The sequence below is a fragment of the Meles meles genome, chromosome 8, assembly GCF_922984935.1.
Source record: "Meles meles chromosome 8, mMelMel3.1 paternal haplotype, whole genome shotgun sequence".
NCBI classification, from domain to species: domain Eukaryota; kingdom Metazoa; phylum Chordata; class Mammalia; order Carnivora; family Mustelidae; genus Meles; species Meles meles.
Genome location: NC_060073.1, coordinates 79,851,639 through 79,868,416, shown reverse-complemented (window position 1 = coordinate 79,868,416; position 16,778 = coordinate 79,851,639). Strand labels below are relative to the sequence as shown.

Here is a 16,778-nt window from a genome sequence, read left to right as displayed (position 1 = left end):
TGAATAGCCTTGTGCTCAGTCCTCCATGGATTACTGTCACCATCAAAGCTTGGGGGAAGGGAGGACATTATTAAATATACTCTAGGCCTCCCTCTCTGCCATGATGGTGCTTATCTTTCAGCTGCCAGAGTGACCAGTGGGTACATCAAACACCCACATAGCAATGCGGGGAGAGGGAAATGTTGTGTCTAAGGCTTAAGAAAGATACCAAGTTCCATGATTGGTGAGGAAGGAAACAGATCAGAATAAGCCAGGGTTGTGGGGAAATGCTTTGTGCATAAAGAATTGGAGATAGTTCTTAAAGAACAGGGGAAAACAAAGAAAAATATGGAATACTTCAAAATCTGTCCCATATCCCCACTCTCGGACCTTCTCCAGCTCTGACTCCTAGATTGAATGTTTGCAAAATCATCTGTCTCTCTCACCATTGTAAAAATCTTTCTAGAATTGGAGAATCAGGTAAGATGCTCCTCATTCAGTTTCAAAAGTTATTTTTGATTCTGTGGAATTACACCTCTTGAGTGACTTTAAGGATTATATTTCAACTCCCTTGTCATACCCATTAAGGAGCTTGATGGTCAGGAGATTATGTGAGATGTTCAAGGTTTCACAGCAAGTTGGGGGCAGAGCGAGAACTTCTAAGTCAGGTCTCCCAATTCCTATTCCAGGCTCTTCCCACTGCTAGTGGGATACTAGGCACCTGGCTCTCCAAATATCAGGCATTTGTCTCGGTCTGAATATCTTCAACAGCAGACCATCCTCAGAAGTGCCGGAGGCCGAGTGAGAGGCATGGTCATGTTATCCATGATGACTCTTTGCTTCTGGGAAAATGGCATGAACTAGAGTACGCACACTGAGCTCCATATGTCCCACAATTGTGACATCTTCCCCAGTGACACCTCTCGTAGCTGTGACAACTGGAAATCATGACATGTGTCCCTTATGCTTCAAGCCTGAGTCAGCAGCACCTTCTTAGGGACTTGCCCTGAGCCGCCTGCCACACGGGTATCACGGCTAATAAAAGCCACTATGCGCCATGTAACCCAGGCTCCCCCTTTCAGAGGCAGGAGGCAGCCCTGCGTAGACGCCAGTCATTCACACAATTGGGGACTTCGGCATTGCAGGCATGACATCTAGAATGCCAGCTGTGCTCAAAGGGCAAGAGTCCTCTCAACTGGGACCACACCATTTGTTAAAATACCCTACCCTAAGCTGACACCGAACTGTCTTAGTCATGCTTATTCTTTTTTTTCTTTTTCACCATAACTATTTTCAAACATTTTATTGTATATTCTTCAAAGCACTATCTTCTGGCTGAAATTATTAACAGGGAGCCCCTAATGTCTTCCTGCACTCAGCTTTGCGAAAAGAGCATTGTAGCATTTAAGTATTTAAAGTACGTTGGGTTTTTGAATGAACCCAAATAGGTAACCAGTTTCGCCACTGACAGCAGTGATCATTTTCAACGTCTCTCTGGGAAGAGTAACCTGTGAGACTACACCTCACTTTGGTAAGAATTGGGAATTTCTAGAAAGTTCTTTTTGCTGGAATCCCTGGCTGCCATCACAGCTGAGTTTAATTAAGTGGGAAAGGATCACCTCTACCAAGAAATGGGTTGCATGGTGGAAAAATTACTTTGGTTCCGCCTTTACTCTGTAAATTCCAACAAGTACTTAATTTCAGGGTCTCAGTTCCTGGTTTGAAAAGTGGAAATAATAACTTCTGCAAACAATAATGAATTGAAAGTCTCTGGTGGAACTCCTGGGTCATAACAAATGCTCACAAATAGCCACACTGACATTTTAGGAGAAAGATAGACTTCTAAGCTCTTTACTCAACCATAGGAAAAGGCAATCCAATGTCTCATTGTGCTTAAAGACTATATTTGCTGTGCTCAGCATACAAATCTTGAACAGTCTCATTCATGTTCAATAGCTGCCCACAATGACTATTTTCCATGGAGCCCTTTATAAGGACATCAGAGCTCTATTCTAGGGAAGGTCAATCAATGGGTAGCCTCTCAATCCCATATCCATTTGTCACAATAAAGATTACCACAACCAATGGTCAGCACATATGAGACTGAAAGAAGTCAAAAGCTTTGTTTGGAAACAGGCCTCTGGACATTAAGTTTCCAGGAACAAAGCTTAAGGAAGAGTCTTTCTTAGCAGCCTGGCTGGCATGAGTTTCATCCTTCTTTAACCAATCATGACTACGCCACCTTTATATTGTCAGAAAACCCGGAAGCAATGTGTCTAAGCAACTGGATATTTGGTCTTCTCCTGGGGCAGGGGGGCCTGGCTCTTAAAGACTTGTTGGAAGACTCCGTGGTATTCCTGAATCTTAGCCACTAACTTCATCTTTAGAAAATGGAACTTGGATATTGAATGAATTGGGTTCTTCCTATCAGAAAGAAGCCAGAATATCTGGATATCCAACAGAAGTTGCCAGAACATCACAAAAGAAGTTCTGAAAATCACAGTATTGAAAGTATACATTATAGCTCCTGGGGGTGGAAGATGACTTAAGAGGGAGCTCCAGGGAACAAATACGAGATTTAAGACACTGCACCCTGAGAGAGAAAGGAAGAGAAAGGGCTATTTTCTGCAAAAAAATAAAAAAAAAATCAGGGACATACAACACTCTGACACCATCTCACCTAGCTATGCCATGGGCCCGGGAACTGGAATATTGCCCTCAGATTGAATGAGTCGGAGCTAAAACAAACCTCTCACGTGAAGAAGTTATTTCTAAGAAGACTTGGGGAAACTCTTAAAATACCAGCCAAATCCATTATAATTGCCCCTCTTTTAAACATTGCAAAACAAAACAAAACAAAACAAAACTTAACTATTTATAGCATATGTATCTCCAATTATGATGTTTCATTCCAAAAATAAAAACTCAGAAAACAGTGTGTGTTTTAACAGTAAAGAATTCTTGAAAATTCTCAAATGCTTATCCAAAGGGTTGCCATTATTTTTTTTAACAAACTGAGTCCAGAACCCACTGGAAGTTCCTAATAGTGCTCAGTGAAAATTGTCCTTCTATAGAGTAAGCCATTGTTCAAAACACGTGGTTTTGTGTGTAGCACTTCATGGACAAGGCTCAACAAATAGGGCCAAGAATATCTATCTCTTCCACATTCCATGCCCACCCTTGTGAGGGCTCTGCAAACACACACAAAACCCCTCCGCTGGGCTTACATCAGCTCATCCCCACTGTAACAACCCAAGGACTATAACCTTCTCCACGCAGAGTCAAAAAAAAGCGAACCCCAGAGTCTGTGAGAACCCCAACTTTACTCACTTGTCTTCTGAAAAACTTCCTCCAGTAACAACGTTCTTCCCTTGGGGTACATAGTTCCAGTATTCTTCCACAATCCCAATGTGGTATGTTCTGGTAACTGCGCCAACCAGCCCAGACAGACCCAGGAATGTGAGGAGAACGACGCAGTCAGCCTGCTGCTTCCGAGGCATTTGTGAATGTAATTCAGGCAAGCAGCCTGAGCAGGAGGCAACCCTGCCTGTCCCTCCCCCTCACTGGAAGCTAATTATAAATAAGGAATGAACAAGACCCGGCTCCTCCTTCTTAGTAGCTTGGGGTTGGGACAGAGGCTGATAACTTGTGTAAGCAGATCAAACGATGGGGGGAGTTGCTATGACGTCGAAACTTTTGCCAGCCATCCAAGAGAAGGTGTAACTGGCTTATTCATTTACTATCCAAGCCAAGCAGGCCGTTTCTGTAAGTTTTGGTGCTCCGCTGTAACATTAATCATTCATCTTTGCCAGGAATGGCAGTGCGACAAGTTGGGCCGATGGGTTTCCTCCCTTCTTCCTCATTTTTTTCTCCACACCTACTACAGGAACGTATTAAAATCTGAAAACCGGGCTGGCTGGAGTGGGGCATCAGGAAAGCTCTTGCATGCTAAGGAAGGCTTCATCTCTGTTGGGAAGGCAGGGGGAATGAGGTAATCACCCTCCGCCATCTCTGACTTGTTTTATGAGGCTACATGAAACAATCAACTCACATCATAAAGTTTGTAACAACATTGTAAAACCTCGCTAATTCTCCATTTGCTCATGCACCATCTCCCCCAAAGTCTCTCAAATCCTACCAGCCAAAATGAGGAGCTCGGTCACCCAGTTCAGCCAAAATTTTAGAGGTCATCCCTCTCAGTGAGTTACCTTTGTAAGAAAGAATGACAATGACCAGGGAGGAGTACCCTTCTAGCACATGACGATAAGATTTAGTAGGTCTTCGAGTCAAAAAGGCAAAAGAAGTACCCGTTCTTCTCTGTGCTCTAATCTGTGACCTAGAATCTCAGTGTTGACAGAGACCTTGTCCGACTGTGGACAAGAGCCAATCTGATAGCCATTGAGAGTTGCTCTTGAGGCAGCAGCCACAAAGTAAGGAGAGAGCCTCCTGGCTTGGCTTTGAGGTTGGACAGACCTGTGTTTGAATCCAGTCCCACCACTTGCTATTTTAGTGGCATTGAAGAACCACTCACCCTCTCTAAGCCCACATCTGTTAAACAGGGTTGGAGGGATTGTTAAGATTTAAAGGATCATACAGGAACAAATACAGGTGACCTTGGGTTTGACAATGACTTTTTCATTACAACACCAAAGACACAATCCATGAAAGAAACAGTTGCAAAGCTGAATTCAAAAAATTAAGAATTCCTGCTCTATGAAAGATGCTGTCAAGTGATGAGAACAGAAACTACAGACTGGGAAATATTTTTGCAAAAGAAATATCTGATGAAGGATCTAAAACATATGTTATCCAAAACATACAAAGAAATTTTAAAACACAACAATAAGAAAACAAATATCCTGATTAAAAAATGGGCAAAAGATCTCAACAGACATCTCTTCAAGAAGATATACAGGTGGAAAATAAGCACATGAAAAGATGCTCCACATCATACTTCATCAGGGAAATGTAAATTAAAACAATGAGATACCACTACACAATGGCCAAAGTCTGGAATGCTGACTACACTAAATGCTGACTGTGAAGCAACAGGAACTCTCATTCATTGCTGGTGGAGATGCAAAACAACATAGCCATTCCGGGAAGATAGTTTGGCAGTGCAAATGGAACATTCTCCAGAACTGGTTACATGTTAGGCCGCAAAACAAATCTCAATAAATTCAAAAAGACTTTTTTAAACCTAAACATATGGCACACATTACATATATTACAATTTTATTTGTCAATTATACCTCAACAAAACTAAAAAAAAAAAATACTCTTACCATATGATACAGCAATTATGCTCTTAGGTATTTACCTAAAGGACTTGAAAACTAAAAACTAAAATGTTAAACTTTGAAGCAACCAAAATGTCCTTCAACAGTTCAGTGAGTAAATAAACTATCTTCAGTGAGTGAATAGTAGTTCGGTGAGTAAATAAAGTATGGTACAATGAAACAATGGAATATTGTTTAGCATTAAAAGGAAATGAGCTAGCAATCAATGAAAAGATATGGAGGAAATTTAAATGCATAGCACTTAATAAAATAAGCCAATCTGAAAATGTTCTATGATTCCAACAAGATGAATTGCTGGAAAAGACAAAGCGGTGGGGATTTAAAAAAAAAAAAAAGATCAGGGGTTATGAGGGGTTAATGAGGAGGCAGGGGCGAATAGGCAGAGCACAGAGGATTTTTTACGGCAGTAAAACTACTCTGTATGATATATACATATACATCATACAGAATGAACAAATGAAATGATGCATATCTACTATTATAGTATATGTATAGTATGTATACAGTATATATATGATATATATTACGTATATACTGTAATAGTAAATACGCATCATTTCATTTGTTCAAAGCTGTAGAAGGTACAACACTGACAGTGAACCCTAATGCAAACTATGGACTTTGGGTGATGATACATCAGTGTAGGCTCATCAGTTGTAAGACTATACCACGATAGTGGGGGGTGTTGGTGATAGGGAAAGCTAAGCATGTGTCGAGGCGAGAGACGTGTACGAAAATTCCATACCTCCTGCTCAATATTGCCTATAACCATTCTATTTTTTTTAAAGATTCATTTATTTGACAGGTAGAGATTACAAGTAGGCAGAGAGGCAGGCAGAGAGAGAGAGAGAGGAGGAAGCAGGCTCCCAGCTAAGTAGAGTGCCCGATGCAGGGCTCAATCCCAGGACCCTGGGATCATGACCTGAGCTAAAGGCAGAGGCTTTAACCCGCTGAGCCACCCAGGTGCCCCACCTACAACCATTCTAAACAATGAAGTCTATGTTAAAAAAAGATTTAAAAAGATGTCTGCAAAGTGCCTACCATGGCCCCCAGCACAGCATAGGTGAGCAATAAATGTTAAATTCGTTCTTCCCGGGGCACCCGAGTGGCTCAGTTGTTAAGCGGTTGCCTTCAGCTCGGGTCATGATCCCAGGTTCCTGGAATGGAGGCCCGCATTGGGCTCCCTGCTCAGCAGGAAGCCTGCTTCTTTCTCTCCCACTTCCCCTGCTTGTGTTCTCTCTCTCACTGTTTCTCTGTGTATGTGTGTATTTGTGTCAAATAAATAAAATCTTTAAAAAAAATTTGTTCTTCCCCACTCACACCCTCTAAGAGAGACTCCCACAATCTCTGTGATGGACACCAGCATTTCCAACCTTCTGCTCTCTTTCCCAAAGTCCCAACCAGACTCTCACCCGCCTCAAGTAAAAGAGTTCTTTTCCTTTACATTACACTTTATAGAAGTGCTATAGCATGCGTTTTGAATTATCCATCTTAGCTAATAAAATACATGCTGAGTATTCTGTTTCACAACCAGTCTCTTCACATCTTTGATTTATTGATTTGTTTTTATGTCAAGACACTTATAAGTAATTACCATAGCACATTTCCATTTAACTAAGATCTACTCTTCAGTATTAGTTTGAAAGCACTTTGTGTGAGCTTGTCACTTGAACAGCTACTACAGAGGAAGGACTCACAAGGTGAACCAGAACTTGGCCTCAAAAGAAGCAGGGCTTTAGGAGTTCTTGGAATCTGGATGTCTTCGGCCAAATAGCTTTGTGTCTGTACCCTGGAGAAGCAGATTATTTTAAGTCAAACAGGCTCAATATAGTATCAAAAACTTCATTAGGATATATTCCACCCCAATTTTTTTAGACAAAAGAAAGGGATGTAAAAATGGTACGGATCAAAAACGCAGAAGAGTTAACTTTCCTATCTGGGATACTGAATGCGTGTGATTGAGTCCCTGAGGAAGGCACCCCTTAACTTCTGATTCAAACCAAGGTTTACAAAAGGATAGAAGAGGCATGGAGAGCCAGAGTTGCTGAAAGAGATCAGTGCATTCAACCTGTCTCAAGCCAAGAGTGTAGTTGCTGAGGGGCAAAAGAGTCAAGGAAAGAGTTTATTGGAAACCATGAAATAGTGTCTGGAAAACACTCTGAAATTCTTCCTTACCCTTGGACAGTACAGATGGTCAGAAAACATCCAAATTACATAAGAGATAAACAAAAGGAAAGGGAAGGAGAGGGGAAGGGAGGAGAGGGAAAGGGAAAGAGAGAGAAAGGGAAAGGAGAAGAGAAAAGAAAAGAAAAGAAAAGAAAAGAAAAGAAAAGAAACAAAACTGGTGTATATGATTCCAGTGTTCCCGTAACACTCATTTTGAGAACCCACAGTAAAACACAAGATGTGATTGACAATGCCTAGCATTCAACTCGGAAACCTGTGAGTGATAAGGTTAACGAATATGTTTAGCTCCTTTGGATGCAATTCAGACATAAATAATGCAGAGGAACCCAGCATTTCTAGAGCACCTACTGTGTAAGATCGCCAGTCCATTATTTCTTCAATACACTCCTCAGGTTGGAGATATGGTAACTTTGAGACATTGATAGAAGAGAAAGATAACCTTGGATCAAACCATATTTCACTGAAACATAGCACAGGGTAATCAAACAACAAAACTTTTTGTGGGAGACACCAGTGTAGAGAAATAGTGTTCTAGCTAGCATTAGCTGAGGTGTCATTTTCAATAATACAGTGTGAATGACGAAGTTGGCTATCCCATTCTGCAGACTTATTTTTTTTTCAGGATTTTTTTTTATTTCCTTTCAGCGTAACAGTATTAATTGTTTTTGCACCACACCCAGTGCTCCATGCAATACGTGCCCTCCCTAATACCCACCACCTTGTTCCCCCAACGTCCCACCCCCACCCCTTCAAGACCCTCAGGTTGTATTTCAGAGTCCACAATCTCTCATGGTTCACCTCCCCTTCCAATTTCCCTCAACTCCCTTCTCCTCTCCATCTCCCCATGTCCTCCATGTTATTTGTTATGCTCCACAAATAAGTGAAACCATATGATAATTGACTCTCTCTGCTTGACTTACTTCACTCAGCATGATCCATTCCAGACCCGTCCACGTTGCTACAAAAGTTGGGTATTCATCCTTTCTGATGGAGGCATGATACTCCATAGTGTATATGGACCACATCTTCCTTATCCATTCATCTGTTGAAGGGCATCTTGGTTCTTTCCACAGTTTGGCAACCGTGGTCATTGCTGCTATAAACATTGGGGTACAGATGGCCCTTCTTTTCACTACATCTCTATCCTTGGGGTAAATACCCAGCAGTGCAATTGCAGGGTCATAGGGAAGCTCTATTTTTAATTTCTTGAGGAATTTCCACACTGTTCTCTAAAGTGACTACACCAACTTGCATTCCCACCAACAGTCTAAGAGGGTTCCCCTTTCTCCACATCCTTTCCAACACATGATGTTTCCTGTCTTGCTAATTTTGGCCATTCTAACTGGTGTCAGGTGGTATCTCAATGTGGTTTTAATTTGAATCTCCCTGATGGCTAGTGATGATGAACATTTTTTCATGTGTCTGATAGCCATTTGTATGTCTTCATACGAGAAGTGTTTGTTCATATCTTCTGCCCATTTTTTGATATGATTATCTGTTTTGTGTGTGTTGAGTTGGAGGAGTTCTTTATAGATCCTGGATATCAACCTTTTGTCTGTACTGTCATTTGCAAATATCTTCTCCCATTCCGTGGGTTGCCTCTTTGTTTTGTTGACTGCTTCCTTTGCTGTGCAAAAGCTTTTGATCTTGATGAAGTCCCAAAAGTTCATTTTTGCTTTTGTTTCCTTGGCCTTTGGAGACATATCTTGAAAGAAGTTGCTGTGGCTGATATCGAAGAGGTTACTGCCTATGTTCTCCTCTAGGATTCTGATGGATTCCTGTCTCATGTTGAGGTCTTTTATCCATTTTGAGTTTATCTTTGTGTACGATGTAAGAGAATGGTCCAGTTTCATTCTTCTACTTACAGCTGTCCAATTTTCCCAGGACCATTTATTGAAGTGACTGTCTTCTTTCCACTGTATATTTTTTCCTGTTTTGTCGAAGATTATTTGAACATAGAGTTGAGGGTCCATATCTGGGCTCTCCACTCTGTTCCACTGGTCTATGTGTCTGTTTTTATGCTAGAACCACGCTGTCTTGGTGATCACAGCTTTGTAGTAAAGCTTGAAATCGGGTAACATGATGCCGCCAGTTTTGTTTTTGTTTTTCAACATTTCCTTAGCAATTCGGGGTCTCTTCTGATTCCATACAAATTTTAGGATTATTTGCTCCAGCTCTTTGAAAAATACCGGTGGAATTTTGATCGGAATGGCATTAAAAGTATAGATTGCTCTAGGCAGTATAGACATTTTAACAATGTTTATTCTTCCAATCCAAGAGCATGGAATGGTCTTCCATCTTTTTGTGTCTTCTTCAATTTCTTTCATGAGTGTTCTGTAGTTCCTCGGGTACAGGTCCTTTACCTCTTTGGTTAGGTTTATTCCCAGGTATCTTATGGTTCTTGGTGCTATAGTAAATGGAATCGATTGTCTAATTTCCCTTTCTGTATTTTCATTGTTAATATATAAGAAAGCCACTAATTTCTGTACATTGACTTTGTATCCTGCCACGTTACTGAATTGCTGTATGAGTTCTAGTAGTTTGGGGTGGAGTCTTTGGGTTTTCCATATAAAGAATCATGTCATCTGCGAAGAGAGAGAGTTTGACTTCTTCCTTGCCAATTTGGATACCTTTTATTCCTCTTTGTTGTCTGATTGCCGTTGCTAGGACTTCTAATACTATGTTGAACAAGAGTGGTGAGAGTGGGCATCCTTGTCATGTTCCTGATCTCAATGGGAAGGCTGCAAGCTTTTTCCCACTGAGGATGATATTTGCTGTGGGTCTTTCATAGATAGATTTTATGAAGTTCAGGAATGTTCCCCCTATCCCTATACTTTGAAGCGTTTTCATCAGGAACGGATGCTGGATTTTGTCAAATGCTTTTTCTGCATCAATTGAGAGGACCATGTGGTTCTTCTCTCTTCTCTTATTGATTTGTTCTATCACATTGATTGATTTGCGAATGTTGAACCATTCTTGCAACCCAGGGATGAATCCCACCTGGTCATGGTGGATAATCTTTTTAATGTGCTGCTGGATCCTGTTTGCTAGGATCTTGTTGAGACTCTTAGCATCCCTATTCATCAGGGATATTGGTCTGAAATTCTCCTTTTTGGTAGGGTCTTTGGCTGGTTTGGGGATCAGGGTAATGGTGGCTTCATAGAAAGAGTCTGGAAGTTTTCCTTCTGCTTCAATTTTTGGAAACAGCTTCAGGAGAATTGGTGTTATTTCTTCTTTGAAAGTTTGGTAGAATTCCCCAGGGAATCTGTCAGGTCCTGGGCTCTTGTGTTTTGGGAGGTTTTTGATCACTGCTTCAATCTCGTTACTAGATATCGGTCTATTCATGTTGTCGATTTCTTCCTGGTTCAATTTTGGGAGTTTATAGTTTTCCAGGAATGCATCCATTTCATCTAGGTTGCTTAGCTTATTGGCATATAACTGTTGATAATAACTTCTGGTAATAACACTTGGTGTTAGTTGTGATCTCTCCCTTTTCATTCATAATTTTATTAATTTGGGCTTTCTCTCTTTTCTTTTGGATTAGTGTGGCCAATGGTTTATCGATCTTATTGATTCTTTCAAAAAACCAACTTCTAGTTTCATTGATACGTTCTACTGTATCTCTGGTTTCTACCTCCTTGATCTCTGCTCTAATCTTGATCATTTCCCTTCTTGCATGTGGAGTTGGTTGGATTTGTTGTTGATTCTCCAGTTCTTTAAGGTGTAGAGACAGCTGGTGTGTTCTGGATTTTTCAATTTTTTTGAGGGAGGCTTGGATGGCTATGTATTTCCCCCTTAGAACTGCCTTTGCTGTATCCCATAGGTTTTGGACCGAAGTGTCTTCATTCTCATTGGTTTCCATGAATTGTTTAAGTTCATCTTTGATCTCCTTGTTGATCCAAGCATTCTTAAGCAAGGTGGTCTTTAGCTTCCAGGTGTTTGAGTTCCTTCTGAACTTTTCCTTGTGATTGAGTTCCAGTTTCAAAGCATTGTCATCTGAGAATATGCAGGGAATAATGTCAGTCTTTTGGTATCGGTTGAGTCCTGCTTTGTGACCTAGTATGTGGTGTATTCTGGAGACGGTTCCATGTGCACTTGAGAAGAATGAGTATTCTGTTGTTTTAGGGTGGAATGTCCTATATATGTCTATGAGGTCCATCTGGTCCAATGTTTCTTTCAATGCTCTTATTTCTTTATTAATTTTCTGCTTCGATGATCTGTCTATTTCTGAGAGAGGCGTATTAAGATCTCCTACTATTATTGTATTCATATCAATATGACTATCTTTATTAATAGTTTTCTTATGTATTTGGGTGCTCCCATATTGGGGGCATAGATATTCACAATTGTTAGATCATCTTGGCGGATAGTCCCTTTAAGAATTATGTAGTGTCCTTCTGTATCTCTGACGACAGTCTTTAGTTTAAAATCTAATTTATCTGATATGAGAATCGCTACCCCGGCCTTCTTTTGAGGCCCATTGGCAGGAAAGATATTTCTCCATCCCTTCACTTTCAGTCTGGGTGTATCCTTAGGTTCAAAATGGGTCTCTTGTAGACAACATATGGATGGGTCCTGTCGTTTTATCCAATCTGCAACCCTGTGTCGTTTTATGGTCGCATTTAGGCCATTCACATTGAGAGTGATTATTGAGAGATAGGTTTTTATTGACATCGTGTTGCCTTTGAAGTCTTTCTGTCTGTAGATTATTTCTATATTTCTGTTCGATGATATCCTTAGGATTTTTTCTCTTTTATAGGACCCCCCTTAATATTTCCTGCAGTGTCGGCCTGGTGGTTGCATAGTCTTTTAAGCCTTGCCGGTCTTGGAAACTCTTTATCTCTCCATCCATTTTAAATGTCAGTCTTGCTGGATAGAGTATTCTTGGTTGCAGTTCTTCTCATTTAGTACTCTGAATATATTTTGCCAGCCCTTCCTGGCTTGCCAGGTCTCTGTGGAAAGGTCTGACATTATTCTTTTTTTTTTTTTTTTTTTGAAAAGCACTTGTTAGCATTTAATGAACCTCTCCCCACGGGGCTTCAAGCTACTAGAACACAGGCGCCCCCAACACCCTTAATCTTCTCCTCTGCTCTTCTACTGAAGAATTTGGCATTCACGATGACAGGCTGTTTTGGGAGTTTCCCCTTTCCCAAAACTTTGTAGTAGCCTGATCGCACCACATCAATGATAGGAGCAGCTCCAGTCTTGTTTTTGGCGGCATTTACCCGTGTCTGCTCACTAACTAAGGTCCACAGTTTATCAAGATTGACAGTTGGGCAGAAGCTCTGGTTCCTCTTTAAGTGGTAATGTCTCATACCAACTTTTCCAAAGTAACCTGGGTGATATTTGTCGAAGTTGATCCTATGGTGATGCATGCCACCAGCATTACCCCGGCCTCCTGGATGCTTCCGGTGCTTGCCGATGCGGCCGTGGCCGTGGCTCACGTGGCCCCGAAGTTTCCGGGTCTTCCTCAGTCTGGAAGGCATGTCGGCAGCCCAGACGGAAAAGGGATGCCCAGGTCTGACATTATTCTAATGGGTTTTCCTCTGTATGTAAGGAGCCTCTTTGTCGTAGCTGCTTTTAAGAGGGTCTCTCTTGAAACATAATTCCTCATTCTAACTATAAGATGTCGTGAGGACGTTCGAGAATCTAAAATCTTGGGAGGAAATCTTTCTGCCTCTAGTACATGAACGTTGTTTCCATTCATGAGATTGGGAAAATTTTCATAGACATCTTCTTCCACTATATCTTCTAGAATTCTTTCTTTTTCCTCCCCTTCAGGGATTCCAATAATTCTGACGTTGGAACATTTCATGGCATCGTTTATTTCCCTGATTCTGTTTTCGTGGCTTCTGAGCTGTTTGTTCCAGGCTTCCTCCTGATCCTTTCTCTCTATCTGTTTGTCCTCCAGATCACTAATTCTATCTTCTGTCTCAGTTACCCTAGCTTTTAGAGAATTTAGATTAGATTAGAATTCATTGAGAGCATTTTGAACATCATCCCTGGTGGCTTTCAGTTCTGCCCTAACATTGTGAACATCATCCCTGGTGGCTTTAAGTTCTGCCCTAATCAATTCTGTTTGGTCATCCATGGCTTTCTCCAACCTAGCTATTGCCTGGATAATTGTTCGTCTGAATTCCTTTTCTGACATATTGTCTATGTTGATAGCCATTAGCTCTGTTGCCGAAGGTCCATCCTCTGTATTTTTCTTCTGTTGGGTATTCCTCCTTCTAGTCATTTTGGTAAGAGATGACTGAACAGATGCAGCTGGACTTATCGATTGTGGTGCAGTCAGTGTGCACCCTGGAACGCTTCTGTGCAATCAGGATTCCCCACCCAAATGAGAGGAAAAAGAAAAGAAAAAGAAATAGAGAAGAAGAAAGAAAAAAAGGGGGAAAGAAAAAAGGAAAAAAAAAGAAAGAGAGAGAGAGATAGGAAAAAAAAGGGAAGATAAAAGAGAAGGCTCAGCCCAAATGGGCCACAAGGTAAGATTTGTGAAGTATACAAACAAAAACAGACAAACAAAAAGAGTGATAAAAGTATATGACAAGAGAAAAAAAATGTATATATAAGCAAAAAAAAGGGAAGAACTTCATCAGAAAGAACCCCCAAGTATAAGATTAATATATTATCAGGACAAACACAAATTCACAGAAACACTGACAGAAGGAAAAATTGGGAGAGTGGTTATAAATTCTCAGTGTGGGTGAGGAAGGTTATTTTGATTCTTCCTGAAGGTATCTTGATGTTTTCGTTAAGGGACTCATCTTTCCTAAGTTACAGGGGGATTAGAAACTGGTTTGCCTATAGGGGTAGCATTGATTGGGGAAAGGGGATTACCTTGAAGTTTAACTCTATATGTATAGTAGAAAATAAAAATTAAAAAAGAATAAACTAGACTAAACTAAGTTAAAATTTAAAAAGAATTAAAAAAATAGAAAAGCAAAAGAAAAACACGGGTGTATGTATCAAAAAGTTCAGGTTAGAAGGTTATTAAAGAACTTGATGTACTGGACATCCCAGTGTGGTGGTAAATAGGTTAAAAAATTATCTGTATGTATAAAAATAAAGAACCAGAATATTGGTAAAGAGTTAAAAATAAAAGTTGTATTTATGAAGTAGTGGTGATTGTTCTCTTGTAGTCTTTTTTTTTTTTTTCTTCCTTCCTGGTTGGTTTTCTGGGGGAGGGGCCTGCCACGTGGGTTTTCAGACAATGATGTTCCCTGAGTTAGGTCCTCCCGCTCCCTTCAAGGGGTTGAGCTCTGAGGAAACTGTTTTTTTCAGCCTTTTGTTCTCTGGGCGTTTTTATGTTCTTTCATCTGCTTTCTCTCGCCTTGACAGCTTTTGATGGTTTTTGGAGGTTTAGAGGAGAGCAAACTGCACCCCGACCTCCCTCTCAGAGAGAAGCCTCAGAATGTTTTTCAAAAGCTGCTGGCAGAGTCAGTTCTGAGTCACTGTCCCTGGGGATGCAGGAGCTCCTCGTTGTACCCAAAACCAGGGCAGCGGTGGCTGTCTAGGCCGCTCCAGACCGCTGGAGAGGTTCTGAGCAGAGATCGCACACTGAGATTTTTCCGCTCTCCAGGGCTGGGAATGTCTGGTTTTTCTGGATGCCAGAGCTCCAGGCTAGCGCCTATGAGCACCTATCTCAAGGGAGGGTGTGGGACGCGCGCGTTTCAGGATTGCCCTCTGGCCAGGCTCCCAGCCCCTCACGGGAGCCAGACCCCACTCGTTCTCGGGCGCGCTGGCGTTCAGGCGCACTGGCAGCTCAGGGATGGAGACCTGATTTCTCCGCCGCACTCTCTCTGGCTCAGCGCCAGGGGACGCTGTCCTGGGTCCAGGGACTTAGGTCCCTGACCCTAACTGCCCAGGTTCCCACTATTACCCCCCGCGATCCTTTGCTCTTTGTTTTTTGAGTGCTTTCAACCAGACTCCAAGTTAATGCTGGTCCCCAGAGGCAGAGCACTCTCGTGTTGGGGTATTACTTTCCAATCGGTCACCTCTGGTGGCTCCCTCCCCCTTTTGTTTATCTTCCGATATCAGTCCGACGCTCCCAGTCTGCTTTACCTGCCACTGGCATCTTCTGCTCCTGTAGAGATCCAGACGTGTATAATTCTGATCTCAGGCTGATTTCATGGGTGGTCGGAGTTCTTTGGTAGGTAATCAGCTCAGTTTAGGGTACAGGTTGAAATGGTGCCTCCTCCTACTTCCCCGCCATCTTGACTCCCCCCCCCCCCGATTAATAGTTTTCTTATGTAATTGGCTGCTCCCATATTGGGTGTGTAGATATTTACAATTGTTAGATCATCTTGGTGGATAGTCCCTTTAAGAATTATGTAGTGTAAAAAAAAAAAAAAGAATTATGTAGTGTCCTTGGGGCGCCTGGGTGGCTCAGTGGGTTAAGCTGCTGCCTTCAGCTCAGGTCATGATCTCGGGGTCCTGGGATCGAGTCCCACGTCGGGCTCTCTGCTCAACGGAGAGCCTGCTTCCCTTCCTCTCTCTCTTCCTGCCTCTCTTGTGATTTCTCTCTGTCAAATAAATAAATCTTTAAAAAAAAAAGAATTATGTAGTGTCCTTCTGTATCTCTGACTACAGTCTTTAGTTTAAAATCTAATTTATCTGATATGAGAATCGCTACCCCGGCCTTCTTTTGAGGCCCATTGGCATGAAAGATGCTTCTCCATCCCTTCACTTTCAGGTTGGGTGTATCTTTAGGTTCAAAATGGGTCTCTTGTAGACAACATATGGATGGGTCCTGTTGTTTTATCCAATCTGCAACTCTGTGTCATTTTATGGGCACATTTAGGCCATTCACATTGAGAGTGATTATTGATAGATACGTTTTTATTGACATCGTGTTACCTTTGAAGTCTTTCTTTCTGTAGATTGTCTCTATATTTCTGTTCAATGATATTTTTAGGATTTTTTCTCTTTTATAGAACCCCCCTTAATATTTCCTGCAGCGTCAGCTTGGTGGTTGCATAGTCTTGTAAGTCTTGCAGTCTTGGAAACTCTTTATCTCTCCATCCATTTTGAATGTCAGTCTTGCTGGATAAAATATTATTGGCTGCATGTTCTTCTCATTCTGCAGACTTTTGCATGTTTTTAGAGATACAGTAAATATTCTTTAAGTGATTCTTCATATCGTAGACTCTCATTGAAAATTCACATCATTTTGGTCTTCTTACTGCTACAGTAGATCATGGCTCTTGGGCCTCATTAAGACCCTCAATTCCTTGATTGTAGCTCATTCTTTCTCACTTAGAATTCTACAGCTTCCTAACTAGTGTTGCTGGGGCCAGAGTGACCTTCCGG

General features: G+C 41.4%; 2 protein-coding genes across 2 annotated transcripts in view; both read right to left on the bottom strand.

The window, feature by feature from the left end:
- Nucleotides 1-3,479, bottom strand: part of HEPHL1 (hephaestin like 1) — an 89,335-nt gene extending 85,856 nt beyond the window's left edge. Inside the window, exon 1 of the mRNA XM_046017259.1 lies at nt 3,310-3,479. Within this exon, the coding sequence (XP_045873215.1) occupies nt 3,310-3,479 (170 nt within the window). The remainder of the gene's footprint in view (nt 1-3,309) is intronic.
- Nucleotides 3,480-12,461: 8,982 nt separating this feature from the next.
- Nucleotides 12,462-12,975, bottom strand: LOC123949075 (60S ribosomal protein L27a-like). Its single transcript, XM_046016386.1, has one exon. The coding sequence runs from the start codon at nt 12,950-12,952 to the stop codon at nt 12,506-12,508; it is 447 nt and encodes a 148-aa protein (XP_045872342.1). The 5' UTR covers nt 12,953-12,975; the 3' UTR covers nt 12,462-12,505.
- Nucleotides 12,976-16,778: the final 3,803 nt, after the last annotated feature.

Bases quoted from the DNA above. Each gene is read 5' to 3' on its own strand.
- LOC123949075 (XM_046016386.1), bottom strand. From the start codon at position 12,952: ATGCCTTCCAGACTGAGGAAGACCCGGAAACTTCGGGGCCACGTGAGC.